The sequence below is a fragment of the Ammospiza caudacuta genome, chromosome 4 (genome assembly GCF_027887145.1).
Source record: "Ammospiza caudacuta isolate bAmmCau1 chromosome 4, bAmmCau1.pri, whole genome shotgun sequence".
NCBI lineage: Eukaryota > Metazoa > Chordata > Aves > Passeriformes > Passerellidae > Ammospiza > Ammospiza caudacuta.
This window is the reverse complement of record NC_080596.1, coordinates 45232974-45251462: the sequence shown is the minus strand read 5'-3', so window position 1 is coordinate 45251462 and position 18489 is coordinate 45232974. Positions and strand designations below refer to the sequence as shown.

At 40.3% G+C, this 18489-nt stretch overlaps 1 protein-coding gene across 6 annotated transcripts in view; it reads left to right on the top strand.

The window, feature by feature from the left end:
* The window catches only part of DCTD (dCMP deaminase), a 56063-nt gene that overhangs the window by 31232 nt on the left and 6342 nt on the right, over positions 1–18489 (top strand). The window contains exons 1-4 of one of the 6 annotated variants that reach the window (XM_058803742.1): positions 5472–5526; positions 6463–6532; positions 9754–9856; positions 11178–11313. In XM_058803742.1, the coding sequence (XP_058659725.1) occupies positions 9806–9856; positions 11178–11313 (187 nt within the window). In that variant the 5' untranslated portion in view covers positions 5472–5526; positions 6463–6532; positions 9754–9805. Of the gene's footprint in view, positions 1–5428; positions 5527–6122; positions 6234–6462; positions 6533–9750; positions 9857–11177; positions 11314–18489 lie in introns of those variants that run through there. The other 5 variants (XM_058803744.1, XM_058803739.1, XM_058803740.1 and 2 more) reach the window with 5 other exon arrangements.

Here is an 18489-nt window from a genome sequence, read left to right as displayed (position 1 = left end):
CTGGAATGACGTTACATTTTTTCTTAGTAGCTGGTACAGTGTTGTGTTTTGAATTTGGTATGAAATTGTATGAGATTGCCTTAAAAGGGGAATTTGGATGTGAATAAGAGCGAGTATGAATGGAAAAGGAGTTTCAAAATTAGAGGACTGGTCAGAGACAGATACAGACATCAGGAAAAAACAAACAGAGAAAACATCAGCAAATAACACACAGCATAGAGAAAGAGCAAATCTAGCTGGAGAATATACTGATACCTAAGAAAAAATTAGGTGATCAAGGTACTGCAAAGTCAATATTTACCTATAACTAGAGCCGTAAGTATGAATAAAACAAGAAAACAGTTAAAATTCAGAAGTCACTGTATGTCCATAAAATTTTTATGTGACATGAAAAAATGTGTAGTTTTAAAAATTGATCAGAAGACTGTTTAAAGAGTATAATTTATATACTCATTTCTGACCCCAAAGAGAATAAAGTGCAAAAGTTCTGGATTTAGGGAATTTTGCAGGATTTTCTCTGAAATACTGAGAATGTGATACTCAAAATAGTATCTCACTTGGACAGAAAGAGAACTTAAATCTAACACTAGATTCTAGTTTTCAAGGAACAGATGCTATGGAAAGGTAACCTAATAAACAAGCCATCAAAATCTAAGAATAGAGAAGAGTAATGATTTCCTATTAGGACATGAAAAGCATAAAAATACCTTAATATTGGCTTGACTGATTCTGACAGAGACCATGCACAAGAATTTCTGGCATTTACTGCTTATAAATCTGTAAAAAAGGTAGGCATCTAAACACAGATTTCAATGTCCTGAATTTTGGCACCTGAGTTTGAAAATACTGGATTTGCAACAGGCTTCCATTGGCACCATAATTACCATGATATCATCCTATTAGGTTATTACCTATTAAAGGCTGGTAATAAGTTGCATTTCTTACCATCTTTATGAATAGTAGTTCCAAAATTGCATAGTATAAAGAATTATATGCTAAAGGTAAAAATCCTATAGTAATTCTGACATACTTATGCTCCCTACAGAAAATGCTACAATATAAAAATCTAACACTTTATTGCAGTCTATTAATGGGCTGGTTTGCTAACAAGCTTCTGCAGCTAACCCTGTTTAGGTCTTCCAGCAAGGGGGTTCCAAAATAGGACTTTGTTCACAGTGCTAAGCCTGACATTGCAACAAATGTTATTTGAGCAGTGAGGAAGCCATAACTTCATATTCTTTATTAGATTATGTATAGAAATTCAGAACTGCAGCATATACCAGCAGCTGCATTTGTATTTAATGTGCTCCTCAGACTGTAAGCAAGTATGGATGGAAAAATTTAACTCAGGTAGAAATTCCTATTTGGAAAAATATTTACAAGATGAGTCTTGCCTAAAAAATAATGTTCTCTAGCTATGAAAATTATTTTCTCCAAGAGCAATTTCTTCTCTGTAAGACAAAGATATAAAGACATACTGTCATATTTATTTGTCTTTGTCTTCAAACATAGTAATTAGTTCCTGAAAAATTCATTCTATTAGAAAAAAAGACAACAGCTCATTAGCTATTTCTTTTTACTTTTCCCTTAAGTTTTGAGATTGATTTCAGGGTGGACTACCAAATTGCATGCTCCATATTCTGCCAAATAGCAAACATTGCTCTCTGAGCAACAACTTATACATATGGTACTTTTGGGGAGAGATCTTGCTTGCCAGCAAAGTTAAAAGAGTCTGCTGGCAAGCAACAAGAAAGTGGGAGGGGGGTCTGTAAACTGGGGGTTCCCCTAACTCAACTAAGTTTGCTTTTATAAAATTGACAAAAGGTAGATGTGAATGTTTCATAAGAAGTAAGCTAAAAATATAAGCAACTTGACAGATGGTTACATATTTAGCATGTCTTTGAAACTTGTACCACTTTTTGTTAATAAGAGCATCTAAATTATTTGTAAATAGCTCAGATTGTTTATTGACATCTATCCAGCAAAGTCCTAATAGTCCACACTTGGGATCCTGTTAGGAAATGAGACACAAACAAAAATAACTAATGAAAGATTACCTGAGATACTTGAAACTTTTTAACATATATCCTCCTTCTATGGAACAAGAGAGGAACGTGCAAGGACAGGAGTAGAGTTCAGACATAAATTTAAAAGAAATTTGGCCTATTTGAATGCATGTCTGTCTTAACAGGGGTTTTGAGTTAGAGCCCTCTAGTTCTGTCACAGAGATCTGAATGCTTCTGAGGCAGATGACAGGTGTAAATAAACTTCTGGATCTCAGAGTTAATGGAGAGGAGGGTTCAGACAGCTGATCCAGGGTAGCTGCTGCTTTTGCAAAGCAGGCAACAGCTGGAGAAGTCCTATGGAACCTGCCAGGCAGCATGATTTTGCCCCACACCTGTAGTAAGTCAAGCTACCTACCCTCAGCACAACCCTGTGTTTAGAACACAGGATCCTGGCCTAAATCTTGCCTAGTCCAGGTGTACCCTTCTTCCCACGTGTGCTTAAAGAAAGAGGCTGTTATGTCAGATACAATAGCACATTGTCAGAAGAACAAGTCACAACCTGGCCACAAGAGTTTTCAGTATAACTCTTTGAAAAAACCTAGGGGAAATAAAAATGTAGCAAGGTTTCCAGAAGATGTGCCACATTACAGGAGTCTACTAACTAAAATTCCACCAGAAGTTTTCCTCCTCAGGCCATATCGTAAGTAGTAGTAATAGTTAGTAAGTGTTATGGGTTTATCCTCAAAATCCTAATTATGAAAAATAATTAATTTGGTGTGGATAATTGTAGTACTGCAATTTTAATTCATACTTCAAGAGTGCAGAAACAGACACAGACAGTAGAGAACTTTTTGAACTGAATTATGCTATTTTTTTTCCCTCCAGATTAATTGCATGCTCTTTAACTGTCTTGGTGATCAACCATCATCATGTCTTTCATTTCACCTTCAGGCTCATGCTTTCCTGAATGATGCTACTTTCATTAAATTTGCTTTCTTTTTCTTGCATTTAAATAGTTCCTTTTCATTCATTAGCAAACCATATATGAACATTTGTTGTCCATATGAAATTATGCCAGTAGAAGTCTTGCAAACTAAAATTGCTATGTTTTCCCACTCTTAGGGCTGGAAAACTTGTCAGTTGAAGTATAACAGGTTGCTTTTGCCAAGTTTTCTGGTTAAAACTGAATAGGAATATCTGTGAAATTAAATAACATTTTGATATTTGATAGTTTGTCAGTTGTCTAAAAAAAGCTAACTGATACAGCAATCTTAATATGAAAACATATTAGCAATATGCTCCTCTGTGTTGATCAGTGCTGATTTGGCATAGCTTCAAGAATAACTATGAGCATGGCAGGATCCTTGGCTTAGCCATCTTCTTGCACTCATGTTGGTGTGGTAGGGTAACTAATTGTGCAACTTCTGTGCACCTAGTCAGTAAGGGGGAACTATAAAGACAGCTCCTGAGATGCTGCGTACTCAGTTTCCCAAAAATGTCCTGTTTTCCAACCTTGTCACAGACATCTTTTGTGAAAAATCCTTTCCTTAGGATTTTTCACTCTTCTGGGAAGCTGAGGCCCCAGAGAAAGAATGTAAACAATGGTTATCTGCTGCTGTGGAATGCAACAGGTGCACCTGTGATTGGCCCATGTTGCATGTGTACAATTAAGGGCCAATCAGAGACCAAGCTCTCTCTGGGAGAATCAGAGAGAGCTCCTTTGTTGATTCATTCCTTTTCTATTCTTAGCATAGCAAGCTTCTGAACTTTTCTCTCTATTCCTTTTAGTATAGTCTTAATGTAACTTATATCATAAAATAATAAATCTAGCCTTCTGATGATAGAGTCAAGATTCTCGTCTATCTCTTCACCCCTGAAAGACCCTTGCAAGCCCGGCAACACAACCTGAAGCATCCTCCCAGATGAAGAGGAGATTTTTGATCGGGCTGCAGGAAACCGTTCTCTCAGCCCTGTCAGTTGGCCGCATTCAGATCAGTGGTGCAGCTCACATGCAGTGCAAGCCCACGGCTGGCACACACAAACCCCTCTTGGGGATGCTCTCCAAGGCAAGTGCTTTCCTTCTGTCCATCACGGAGTTCGCTGCCCCTGTCACTGCCTCCAGTGGGAACCGAATGGGTCACGTTCGGCCGCGTTTGGGCACTCTTCACTTGATGCCTCCAGCCCCGTGGAGCAAACATGTGTACCTTGCTCCCACTGAGTGCTTCCATAAAGGCATGCCCTAGAGGCAGCCAGCCAGCCAGCCAAGGTAGGCAGCTTCTCACACAAGGAACAGAACACACAATATCAACATTTAATATTTATTATTGTACCTCTTATTTTGCACTGCAATGGAATATACATATGTGAAAAACGCCAATCACTTGTTTTTAAAATTCTAAAAGTTTAATAGTAATAAAATGGTTATAAAAATAGCCATGTAATTAGAGTAGTAATAATTTGGACAATTTGGATTAGGACAGTATGAGACAATAGAAACAAAGAGTTACAGACAGTCCAGGTACCTTTTCCTGGGCAACATAAGCCCGCAAAAGGACACACGTTAACAGAGGATTAACCCTTAAAAACAATAGCCTGTTGCATATTCATACATCTCACACATGATGCATAAATTCCATTCAAACACAGGATTCTGTCTGATCATCATCAACTTCTTCCTCTTCATCCTAATGGCATCTTCATGGCTGAGTGAGGTGGGAAGAAGTTTGTTTCTTCTGATAAGAGAGCAATAAATTCTTTTACTCTGAAAGATTTAGGTGTCCTCTGGCTGCTATCTCACTGCCAGTCATTTCTTTAAAAAAAGTACCTTACATAGCACGGTTTCTATTTTAACATTATGTTATAACCTAAAACTATATTTAACACACAACTTAAGAGAATTAATCCAGCATAACTTTCTAACATAACACATGTAATATTAATTTTAATATTTGCGAAAAGCCAATCATAAAATACACATTTTTCACATATATATATAAATATATATGTTCAGCTACCTGTGCATCCTGGGAGACTTCTACGATCTGGCAGCAGCTGGAGGTATATAAACCATAATAAATAAACCATAACTCAATTTTCACATCAATTTTATATCCAGAGAACAAATAAAAACTCAGATTTTTCGACGTTTTAATATGTGAATGTCAAGCTTAAATAAACAACATTTACCTCAACAGCGTGAGCAGGGCGAAACCCGCACGCTTATGTCAAAGCATAACATTAGAAGCAACATCTGTCAGAAAGCTGAGCAGACATTCGAGTGACTGGTTTACAGTGTCGCGGAGGCTCGTGGCAGCGGGATCAGCTCCGGGGCGCATCCGCAGCCGGGCTCCGGCCGGGCCGCTCGGGGCGCGGCTCGGCACCCCCGGCCCGCCCCCGGCCCCGCCTGCCCGCGCTGAGGCGCCAAGCGGCGAAAGCGGCGAACGCAGCGTGGCCGCGGCACCGTGAGCGGCACCATGAGCGGCACCCTGAGCGGCGCCCAGCCAGGCCCCCAGCGGAACGGGTACGCGAGTGCGGGGCCCGCGGGAGGCCTCGCCAGCTCCTCCCGCCCGCCGGCCCGGGCTCCCTCCCACACCGCCACTGCGCTCCCCTCGCACGCCGGCTGGCTAAACTTCTCCTGGGAGGGCCGGGCCGCGGGGGAAGCCCTGGTGGCGGGAGGTGCGGCCACCTCAGCCTCTGAGGGCGGGAGGGAGGGAAACTGGAATCCTCCGGGGCGGGAGGGAAGGAGGGAAGCTGGAATGCTCCGGGGCGGGAGGGAAGGAGGGAAGCTGGAATGCTCCGGGGCGGGAGGGAAGGAGGGAAGCTGGAATCCTCCGGGGCGGGAGGGAAGGAGGGAAGCTGGAATCCTCCGGGGCGGGAGGGAGGGAGGGAAGCTGGAATCCTCCGGGGCGGGAGGGAGGGAGGGAGGGAGGGAGGGAAGGAAGCAGGAATCCTCCGGGGCGGGAGGGAGGGAGGGAGGGAGGGAAGGAAGCAGGAATCCTCCGGGGCGGGAGGGAGGGAAGCTGGAATCCTCCGGGGCGGGAGGGAAGGAGGGAAGCTGGAATCCTCCGGGGCGGGAGGGAGGGAGGGAGGGAAGGAGGGAAGGAAGCAGGAATCCTCCGAGGCAGGACGAGAAGGGTCCGCGCAGCCGGGAGCTCCCCGGGCGGCGCCGTGCCGGGGCAGGTCCTTCCCGGTGGGGAGGCGTTTCCTGGAGCCCCTGAAGGCTCTGTGGTGAGGGCATGGCCTGTTTGACGTGGGTTTCGTAATCCCTGGGATGGGAAGAAGAGCAGGCAGGGTGTCTTGTGTTCATTATTTCCGGAAATGAGGACCGGCGTGAGTAATAGGCAATTAATTAAAGTCAGAAGTGACTCTGTAGAAGTGAAGTACGTTCAGTGAAGGGAAGTGTTCCTGTACTGCTTAATTGAGGCTCAGTATTCAAACACAGTGTTTATCTTTACAGGTTTGATGGGTTATCTCCCAAGAAAATTGTGAATACAACTAATTTGCAGTGAACTGAGTACTGTTTTTCTGTAAGAAAGATTGAGTTTTCTCTTTGAAAACCTTCCTTCCCAGTACGGAATATGTAATGACCCTATCTCAGTACCTATATGATGGGAAAAATGAGAAGCCCCAAGTAAAGGAAATCCCACATTCATTTAATCTAGTAATGATAAAAAAATATGAGATTTAAATAAGAAGCTTGTATTAAAGGTCATCAAGACCCAGTATCCTGTTTGACTTTTGGGGAGGAAGAGCTTATTTGAGGATGTTTATTTCTTACTTTTAATACACGCTTCACTTTTTACCTGTGATTTCAATGCCAAGGTATTGATAGTTGGTCTTCAGTAGTATACATGATACTGGGGAATAATGCTGCTCGAATAGAGTTGTAATACAATGCACATGACATCAAAGATAAGGAAGCAGAGGAAAAACTTAATAAAAGAGTGAGATTGATCTGATACCCCCCACTCCTCCCGCTGTACTATATTGTTGTATAGCTGTCATAATTGTCGTATGAAAAAATTTGAGATTACAAATTCTGTTGTAGGATTCTCAAAATAAATTTTTGTTATGCTAGACCATTTTTAAGTAGCTGAATGACATTTGTTCCTTTTTCAGACAGTGTCACAGCTTACTTGAAGCCTAGATGGATGAAAAAGAAGTGAAAAGGGAGGCAGTGTTCTCTAGTTATAGAATCTTTTTCTCTATTTTCCCTTGAAATAACATTTACAAAATTTTCTATAGACTACTAATTATTCTAAAATTTAGGTTTTTCTTTCTCCCCATTGTTCTTAGCAATATTCTTCATAGCTTTCAGTTTCTGTTATTTTTATTCAGAAGTTCTTATGGATTATCCTAAGGGTAAGCCTTGATTGCATGTTTTACAGCTAGCTATAGTATTTTCTAGAGTAGCTTTCATTCATGCAATTCTAGAGCTTGCAAATGAGCATAAAGAAGATTATCAGCTGCCCCAAATCCATAAACTAATTTTCATGTATGTGCTTGACTGCTAGCCAAGGCCTTGGCTTCTGCTCAATCAGAAATTAAGTGGTTTATACCCATTTCACACTCTTGAGTTCTTGTGCACTGAGTAAGGGAATTGTCTTGCCAGATATGGTGATGTTAAGTAGAAGTAATTGAGTAAGGGCTTTGGGGGGGTTTTATTTCTCTTTGATGTAAGCCTTCTGCTTATTTTTTAGCTATGCTCTTCTCCCTGTGAAGTTGGTGCTCTGAGGGACCTCCACTTACATACAGTTCTGTATTTGTAAATACTAGCTTTTGTTATGTTTTGAAGAAGTAGAGTTGCTAGGGAATAATTTAACAAAAGGAGATCTCACAGCCTCTTAGTTCAGAGTACTGCTATCTTTCTGGGGCCCTTTTCCCAGAATGGTTTATTCAGTGTAGTTCTGCATTGTGTTTTATCCCTCTCCAAAGACATCTTTGTGAATGTCACTTAGCCAGAAGTGATCATTGAGAGTCCAGTTGTGGTTTAGATGTTGTAAATCCCTTTTTTGGAGATATTTTAAATAATCATATAGCTGAAACATTTTCTTGATGTTTTAGTTAACCTGGCAAAGTTCAGTTTGGCACAGAGTGGTGTGAGGGTATGTGTTTAATCTCTTCTTGCTCTGAGCACTTTTTCTTCTTGGTAGGATATAGCCCCAGCCCTTTAGTTACAGTGAATCAAGTCAGTTTGGGCATTTTTAGAATCACATACTTGATTTGTGTGTTTGCTTTGACAATTGACAGTTCTGGGCACTGTTTGCAATGTTGTCAAAGTGTGAGAGAGGTGTGTGGGTTACATCAAGAGTGTGTGTTCTTCCCTCCTTCTTTGAGATGGTGGCCTTAAAGGTGATCCTCATTCATTCCAAGAACAAGCCAAAATTGCTAACTTGTAATGTGCCACATACAGACTATTCAAAACTAGCAATTTGTCTTTGGTAAATAGCACATTGTAGGTTTCTAAAGTACAGTTTTATCATTGTTTTCACTCAAAGACTGTAACCTCTTTTATGACAAGCTAACTGCAAGCCTCTAATACATGGTTTTAGTTATAAAAATAATGATTAACTAAACACTTGCCTGCTAATGTTTGTCTTCTGAAAGTGCTGGTACTAGTGTTGCTAGGAGATGTCTTGCTGCTTGCAGTTACCTGTGTGATGAATTTTTCTGCATGGCTGTACATCACAAGATGGGCATCTTGGTCTTAACCTGTAGTTTTTGGTAAGAGAAGCTCAAAAAGAAAAGTACTGTGCCCCTTGTATTTTGATAGGCTAAATCATTATATTTGGGATGTTCCATTGGTTTGGTTTTCAAGTTGTAGCAATGATAGGTGAGAAAGTTTGGGGGAAATTTCTTTCAATTTGATCTTCTGTTTGAAATTTTCAAAGCTTAAATGTATGTGTGGAGAGGGAGATATCTGCCTTTCTTCTCTTTGAGCTGAAAAGCACAGAAATTCCCCTGTTGTGTCTTACACTGTCTGAGCAGGCTTTCACCCATAAGTAGGCAAGAGAAAAATCCTTCCTCCTTCCCCCAAATCTACCCTTCAGGGCAGGAAAAGAAGCAACCTTTTGTGGCACTTCTGTGTATTATTTCTAAAGGAAAATTCTTGAACCCATCTCCTGTCAGTTTTCAGAAGGCTTCATAAGACAAAATCACAAGAGAAAATTAGCAAGGAACTGTTGGAATGGCCTCAGATCTTTGGTGGTAAATGTTGTAACAAGAGGTAAACTTAGGGTGATAACAGATATTAATGCCTGCAGAGGAAGTTACCAAATAGGAAGCTACTGAGCACTTGTAGGCAGAAGTACAAAATAACTTAGATTAGAGGTTGGCAGTTATCACAGTCATCATAAAAAAGATTATGTTGTTTGGGTGAGAAGAATGGCAGCACATGATATACCCGAAGCTTAGAAATACACAAGGTGTTATCTATAAAGGATAAATTGCTCTGTCTTTGAATTGCTCAGTGCTCTGAATATCTCAGCCTTCTTATCTAAAAATGTAATTTGCAACCTTGCTTGATGCCTTTTCCTTGAAAGGAAATGTTGCATGTATAAGTTCTTGGAAAGCACTTGAAACTGATGGTTTTACTATCAAAATATTAGTGAATGTGTGGTCTTAGCCACATTCTGATCCTGGTTACTTTAAACTTGAGCACATTAAAATAGTACAATTTGTAGTAACTCTAGGTCTGTGGTGTTTGCTGATGGCTGTTTTTTTTTTTTGTCGATTATTGTTTCAGCAGTGAAGCATCCTGCAAAAAAAGAGAGGATTATTTGGAATGGCCTGAATATTTTATGGCAGTAGCTTTTCTGTCAGCACAAAGAAGTAAGGATCCAAACTCTCAGGTAAGAAGGTAACATATAATAATAAGATAACCTAATCTATCCTAATCTATATTGCCTATCACATCAGATGTACACATAGTGGTTTCAGGAATTTCTTAATAAAAGTTATTTCAGTGTATAGCTATTCAGTTTTTAACATAGTCAGCACCTTCCCATACAAAAATTCTCTTATTGGGCCTGACCTCATATGTATAATTCTGTGTACATTTGTAGCTTGGAGTTTTATAAATCATCTTTTCATCTGGAAGTTAAAATACTACATGCATTTTGTCTCCTTTTTCCAGTAAATATAGTCACTTTTAGAAGAGGATAAAACTGCTGGAAGTTCTAGGTTGTAATTTTTTAAGACACAGCATTTTACAAGTTTCTTTTCCTCACCTGTAAGAGTATTTGTTTCTTACTGGGTTGACTGGAATTTTCTTCTAGTTTGTTCCTCCCTCAGGATCCCCTGTTCCCTATGCTTCACTGTCTGTTTCCATTTTTCACATGTTTCATGTGCCTCTGTTCAATATTGTTCAATATTGATTTCAGGTGATTGATACAGCTCCTGAAACATGCTGTTTGTTCTGCAGGATCCAGTCTTCCTGTTAGTCATCATCCTTTGTGTGAAAAAAATCAGGAAGCAAATCACAGAAAAATTATCTGTTCACTTCCTTCTGTCCATTACAGCACTTAGCTCTCTGAAGGTTATTCACTTGGGGCTAAAGTTTTGTTACCCAAGGGCTGGTTGAGAAACACCTTGTGTGAATTAAAATTAGTACTGTTGCAACAATTTCAACAAAAAATATGGGTAGAAAACATAAAAATGGGACACATCATCATTCTTTAAGAAGAGTCTCTTTGTAGACTTAGGTTGCAGCAATAAAGGGTGAGAGTTTGGAATTTTAGTGCATGTTTGCAACAAGCCACAAAGTCTTGTGAGGCCTGCACAAGCCAACACTTATATTTCTGTTACATCTTTCAGAACCTGTTCCTCCTACTGCTGCTGGAAAGCCAGTTTGGGGAGCTGAACTTGTGTGTTTACTAGGGTTCATTCAGTGCTGTTTCTGCTCCCTGAACTAGGTTATTTCTTAAGCAGACAGTGCTGGCAGGCTGGGATGGGAGCAGCATGAGCAGAGGGGTAGCAGAGTTATATCTGCCCTGACTTATTTCAAAGCCCCACCAGTTAGGTACAATTGTAGCCCTGCTTACTACATGGTGTGACTAAGTGAAGCTTGTAGCTCTTAAAAGAAAATCATAGGACTGACTATTCATGTCTCATCTTCATTGTTGACATACTGTTTTCATGCTTTTAGTACTATGTAAATCTGATTTGATTTAGGTTGGTGCCTGCATTGTAAATTCGGAAAACAAGATTGTTGGAATTGGATACAATGGGATGCCTAATGGTTGCAGCGATGATGTACTACCCTGGACGAGAACAGGAGCAAATACACTAGACACAAAATATCCTTATGGTAAGGCTTCTTGTGGTTGGCAGGTTAGACTTGTGGTGTCTGTATCTATGAAAGTTCAGCTGGTAAAGTATCAATCAGTTTTCTTCCACTCACTTGATATTGATAATGTGTCCATATGTGGTACACCAGGATAAAGAATCAGTCTTTTTGAAGGACTGACTTCTTGGTGAAATAGGTTCATAAATATTATAAATAGCCATTTTGGTTTGGGTAGTGAAAGCCTGTAAACACGAAGCAGCTCATTAGCAAACAGTTGCAGTGCATGCAGATAATTGCTGATTCTGTGTGTTTGTCTGCACAGAAATTACAGCGTGTGTATATGTAAAACAAGTAATTGGGTCTAAAATACAGGTATTAAAATTATAAACTCCAGTAGTTGTGGGAAATTTCCATTTCAGGTGTTGATGGCATAGGTTGTATACACTATGAAGAAGCTGAACATTTGTCTTGAAATCTGTGTGCCATGGGTCTACCCTTCTATGGGTGAGGTGACTTTCATTCTTTATTTCAGCTTCTGATGTGATTCCCATTTACTAAGTGGACGAAAGGAGCAAAGAGCAAGGATGGTTTCATGGTAAATGTGGTCGAGTGCTACTTTGGATCTTGCATTTGTCTTTGCAGCAGGCATAGTTTGGCCTTCTGTAAGTTACTTTAAGGGCCCTCTCAGCAGGGCTGGCTCTTCTGGATCCGGTGTGGGGAAGAGACCTTGGTTAGGACTGATAGGAGACCATACAGTCCCCATGCTTCCCTGAGTCCCCCTTCATCTTTCTGTACCCTCTCCAGCTCCTGCTGCACGTCTGTGTGTGACACCAACGCAGCAGAAGCCACAGGCACAGGAAAAACAGGAGCTTCTTCAACCTTTGCTGCATCTCAGCCTGCCCTGAGCTCAGGCAGGGCAGAGAAACACAAAAGAGAGAATCAGAGCCTTGGGAAATTTTCTTTCTCTCTGTGTGGGTGGGGGAAAGTCAGCACAAGAATTCACATTTTGGAGAGAAATACTGACTCTCTTCCAGTGACCAGTATTTATCTCTGCCTACTATTTCTGTTTCTTACTTGTAACTTTAACAATTGGTGTGATAGAGAAATTAAACTTGCATGAGTTTTGACATAGTCTGAGCTCACTCAGAGCTCTTTCTAAAAATCATTTACTGGTTTTCTATACCATTGAAGTGAAAGATGATATGCAGTAGCTCAGCACATAATTCATCAGTTTGATATTTTTGACTTCTTAAAACCTCAGTACTTTGTCCTTGTTCACTTCACCAATTTATTATAAAACCTCTAATGGTAACTCTCAAGACCATTTATATTATTTTTTGTAACGGGTGTATTCCCAATATAGAGCCAAATTTGAAGTCTGCTCTGAGCCACTGGTTTTACATAGAGTGCTGTGACCATAATGGTACAACTTAATATGACTGTTCTTTGTTTATAGGGTGAGAAAACAAGTGTTAGCCCATTGATTAAATATAAAGCACTGAAAACAGAATATTGATTTTTGTTGAATTTTTATGCAGCTGTAAGTTCTCAGTTCTGAGCTAAAATCAGCGTGGGTGGTCTCTGGCATTGGAGCACGTTCCAGGCACTCAAATCTGAGCTGATCAGTTTAAACTAAAAGTACTGTGAGGAATCTTTGTACAATACGATGTGAGAAATGTTTTCTTTTTGTTAACTCTGACTGCAGAAGATGAGGAGCATGTGATGTTTAAAAACGAGCTAACTAACAACAGCTTGGAGTGCTGAGTTGATTTCCAGGAGTTGGTTTAACTGCTGCCCTTCCCCCCATTATCTTAGTCTTCACCTCATTAAAAAAATCACAACTTTGTAACACAAAGTGTCGGCTGTGATGAATAAACAACCTATTTTGTAATTCACAGATCATTTAAACTCTAGCAATTTCTTATTAATCTTGATAGCACAGTTGACAGACCAGACAAATATATATAAAAAAAAAAGTCTTCTGCTTAAAAAAATTCTTGGTAGATGCAGAGACACATAGAATTGCTGCTAAAATCTCATTAAACTGTCATTTTTCCTTTCTCCTTTTGCTAATCATCACAGCATTTGTGTAAATTGAACTTTTTATCCTTGCATCTTCCTGACTGGCTTGTTGAGAGACAGTGCAATCTGTGAGCTCCATTCGCTAACCACAGGACTGATGGCACTTTCATCACTGCAGTGTAGCTTATTAGGTGAAGCTGTGGTAATTGTGCATGTACCACCACACTAAGTTGGAAGATGTCTTCTGGAGCTACTTCATGCATCTGCAGTGCTACAGAAAAGGTCTGGGGTTGGATCTGAGTGCTGACCACCTGGTCCTGGGCACTCCGGTGGGTTAGCCATACACGCTGAGCTCACTTCCCGTGTTTTGCACCACTCTTAGTAGCTTTCTCCAGAACGAAGCTTCACTATTGCTCTTCCAGTGGTGTTCCGGAGGGCAGGGTTGGAAAAAGACTGCAAAGAAGACAGTCATCAGGTACAGCTTATAGTGCAAAGCCTGCTGAGATGGTGTGCTTAACCCTCCTCCTTCCCTCAGGCATACTGGCAGATATGCAACACATACTGTTTCATGCTCTGAAAATCCCTCTCTGGTGGGCTGCATAAAAGTCTTCTCACTTCTTTATGCACTTTGAACTGAGACATACAAAATAACTGTGTGTGCCACGGGACTCTGGAGCTGGAGGAAGAGGCCTGAGGGCAGTGTGTTGCTGATGGAGCCCCAAGATGAGCATGAGCCAGTGTGTGCCAGTTGGCCTCGGGGCCAGGGGTCAGTCCCTGGCCCTGTGTGTTTAGCAGCATAGACATAGTAGAGGATTGGACCCAGAAGCAATCTTTGCAGAAGGGTGTTAGGTGATCCTGTAATAAATTTATTGAGCTCCAGAAGAACTGATCGATGCACTGACCTTACAGCTCTGATCAGCTACAGCTACTGTTTAACGCTAAAAATCTTCCAATTTCCACCCTAAATTTATCTGTTGTTAGGTTTTAGGTTGTTCCATGTGCCAGCAATGTTTCTTAGCTTTTCTTGTGGTTAACCCTTCCTCCTTCCCTGTGCACTTACTGGTAACTGTTACCTTTTGACCTTCAGTTGTGAGGTTAAACAAGTCCTGTCGCTCTTGAATTTTCCTGTATCTTGAAACTTGGTTTGAAATTGGCCTTGGTTACCTTGGCCTTGGTTACCTATGTCTGCTGCAATATACTGCATGTGTCTGTCTCACAGCCTCAGGCATGGCTTCTGCTCAGCTCACTGTTAGGGACAGTGTTGTGCTTGATTAGGAAATCCAGGTGTAACCTGAGGTACTACTGAGAGAAGGCATCAAATTGTGGTAGCTAGTGTTCACCTTTCCTTAGAGGATGCAAACATTTGCAGGGCATTTGGATATTACGGGAACAGTAATGTGGATCACGTGTGTTCGTACTGTGCATCCTTATGAGACTCTTGAAGTGGATGGAGGCTCTTCCTTCTTCTGGTTGTGGTGAATATTTGAACAGTATGGCCTTGGTATATCAGAAAGCACAGAGAGTTCTGCAGAGTGCCATTTTTCACTGCACAAAATCAAGATGTCATCGTTATGTTGGAACTGGCTCCAGGCTGCCAGTCAGTAACAGCAGCAGGGATGTGTCTGTGCCCATGAGAGAAATGGAAGGCCAGTTTTACTAAGATTAAAAGCTCTTCCTGAAGCATTGTGTTCAGTACTATGTGCAGAAGCTTCTTAGTAATTAGGCAAAATTCTCATTTTCAGAGTCAAAAGTGTGCCCTCTGTTTCTGTTAGATGAATCTGAGGATTTGTTGATGCTCAGTTTCCTCTCACCAATCATTTTAAATGCTACATTTTTGTCCTATTAATGCAAATCTTCCCACTAAATCTAGTTGCAGTGCTCCTGTTATGCCCTCTGTCTCCACTATAATCTAAGAACATCCATTTGACAACCAGTCTCTAATTAAGGGTTTTAAATTAAAATGACTGGCAAATTTAGAAACCTCTGAGCAATACAGAAAATAGTGAATAAGTATGCTTACAAATATTTATACAGGTTCAAATATGATAAAATATGTGCTGTGGCAAAAATTATGCTCTAATTGAACGGTACCTGCTGTGTAAAATGAAACAAACTGTTATCAACATTTCCTTGTGTTAGGATTATGAGCTTTTTGTCAATTTTTCAGAGAAATGAACACTCAACAATATTCAGACAAATGTTAGTTTTGTAGAAGCTGTTATTTTGACAGCACAAAATTTGCTCAGGCACTCTGAGGAAGTGTGGTGCTCTCTCCAATTGGCAGTGCAAAGATGAGGCTTCAGCTGGGAAGGGGATCTATAGGAAATGGTCTCCTCTTACAGCCACTCACTCTCATCCTGCATGGATTTTTGTCCAGTTCTGGTGTCATACATCAAACCTGTAGAAAGTTTGGATATTTAGAAACAATAGTTCCTCTCTTCTACTTGCCTGCTAAGAAACACTTCTGTGTTCTGCTAGGAGTAGAACCAGCTTGGAGCAGTGAAATAGGGTGGGTTAGCTAGTGCTGCTCACATTTTGAGAGGTGTTTCTCTGGTCTGACCCAGCAAGTTCTGTGATGTTCATAAATGGCTGAGTGGTTCCCAGCTTCACTTTCCAGTTCTTGTGGAAGAAAGCTGTGAGGCTGGGGTTCTGTTTTTCTTACTGCAGTCTGAAGAGGCTAGGCCTCCCAACAAATCTGCTGCTGTTATCCTTGCCTCTGTGCCCTGACCACAGCACTTCAGCACAGAGGGGGAGAGAGAGAGAACAGCAGGAGGGGCTGAGGGCAGTGCCAGCCCAGCGTCAGTGTCCTGCCTGCCCTTAATGAAGTGACCAGCAACCATCCCTATGCTTTCAAAAAGGCTGAGAAAAATAGATGTCATTCTACAAATTCCAGATCCATCAACCACTGCTTCCAGTGGTTGTCACTCCAGACTCCATTCCTTAAATTAATGTTTTGATACCTTCTGGGATTCTTGCTGTGTCCAGTGTCAGAGTTCCAGCAAGTAAGGATAACAAAATTCTTACTCTGGCTCAATTAGTAATTAATAGCACTAAAAAGTCATTCTCCTTAGCCCTTCCTCTGATTGCTTCTTTAAAAGGTCTTTAAAATTATGGTGGTCCTTAGCATGCTCTTTGTCAAGCATGTAAGCCTTTAAACACTGTTAAGCACCTTGACTAGTCTTGTGGTTCTCATGAAATTGCTAGTCAGAACACGTTTAGGGTGTGGGAAGACTCTGCAACCCACTGGGAACATGCTCATGTTCAGTGTTCAATCCTGAAAAGGTACCATTTATAGGGTAAGCAGGGGTCTCTTATTTACAGGGGAGCTTAAAGATGAGTGCTACCTCAGCTATGCAACACAAACCAGCATGCAGTAAGAGACAGAAACACTAGCAATTAATACTACCAGTAATGAAGCAGTCATTCTTTGGCTTTTTTCCTTTTTTCCCCTCTCATGAACTTAGTAGCAGGTGGTAGGAATGTCAGAGCACACACTTAACTTCTCGTTGCATGGTTATTTCTTCAGCTAATGAAGCCTTTTGAGAATACTTTTCAAGCTACTTCTCCAGAATGGAAACCACTGTTGTGGACTTGATATTATGTTGGCTACATGTGAATATTCTTTTTTTAAAACCAAAGTTCTTGAGCTCCTCATAGGGTATTGTAAAAATTCTTAGTTTTACTAGTCTGCCTAAAGATAACTATTTTCAGAGTTCTGAAAACTGTGCACCTGTAAAAGGCCATTTTAAGTTAGCTTCTTACTGTCTCAGAGAGAACAATTTAAACTACTAGCAGTAGCTCTTAACAGCTTAGAAAACTTCATAACACCCCAAATATAAACTAGTTAGTCATTAACAAGAAGGATTTTAGACTTTTGGATTTGTTTTCTGTCTCTCAAAAAAGCTGGGGCAGTCTGTATGAAGAATCTGGGGGTCATAGACCTGTCTTACCTGGTCAATGCCTATTTGTCAGAGAGAGGTGAATATGAGTAAGAGGGAATTAAAAGTGGTGGGACAAAGCCTAAAAATACTTGTCTGATGCCAGCACCTTCTTAAGAACCATCTGGCATAATAAACCTTTATAAGTAGCACATGTCTAGGGAGATGTATAAAACAAATTACAATGTGTAATGATAGCTTACCTGAATATACTTTCAAATCACAGCCACTGAGACAAAATGGTTTGGTATTTAATAGCCCAGTAGACCAAAAAAGTAATACTGGATGGAAGGTTATTACCTCTGGAGTCAGTGCAAGGTGCTGGTCCTATACAAGTTTCTGCAATAAGTTCAGTAAGAAATACTTGGTTAGGCACATGAAAAATGTACCTAATTTTCTATCTGAAAAGAAAACTTGCTGGGTTTGTTGTAGACTTAAGTACTTTTTGTCTTGGAATGATTTGTCTGTTTCTTATTGCTGTCTCTGTGTCTTCTGTCCACGTGGGATAGTTGTAATTTTTCTTAACTTCAGATTGTGTGAAGATGGTCAGGAGGCAAAATTTATGGTTTTCCCTTGCTCCAACTGATTATCTTCTCTAAGTTATTCTTGGCCTGATCTTGTTTTTGCTTGGGAAGAGGTTTGTTTTTGAAAGTTTTTAGAAGTCTGCCAAAAGAACCTTTTTCTCTCATTAGTGCAGGAAGGAAACTTGTTGCAGTACTAATAATGAAACTTGTCTGGTTTTACAGCTGAAGATTTCTGAGTTTTAGTGAAGGAAAAATATTTACTAAAGCCATTAGTTTTGTTTCTTTTTTAGTTTTGGAAGCCTTTGAAAACATATTTGTTTCTGGATGCCTTCTATATTTTAAACTGCTGCCTAGAACACAAATATATTGTTCAAAGAAACTTAAAAGTGATGTTTCTGTCCTGTTGACATAACCGCTACTTCCAGTTGTGGAAATTATGTCAGTCTTTTACTCAGTCCTCTGTAGCCACAGAAAAATAATTCTCTGACTATTTATTGTAAAGGCTTTATAAGATTGGTGCAACTTAGTAATGCACTTGAAGTTCAACTTATTTTCTGGATTTTCTAAATGTATTGGTTCGTTTACCTGCCTCTCTCATACACTTAATGGTATATATTTAAAATACAGGGTGACCCAATAATAGTTGCAATAGAAACAGTAAAAATGAAAGATGCCTTAATGTGATGGTTCTTGGATATTGGCTGGTTTTTTTC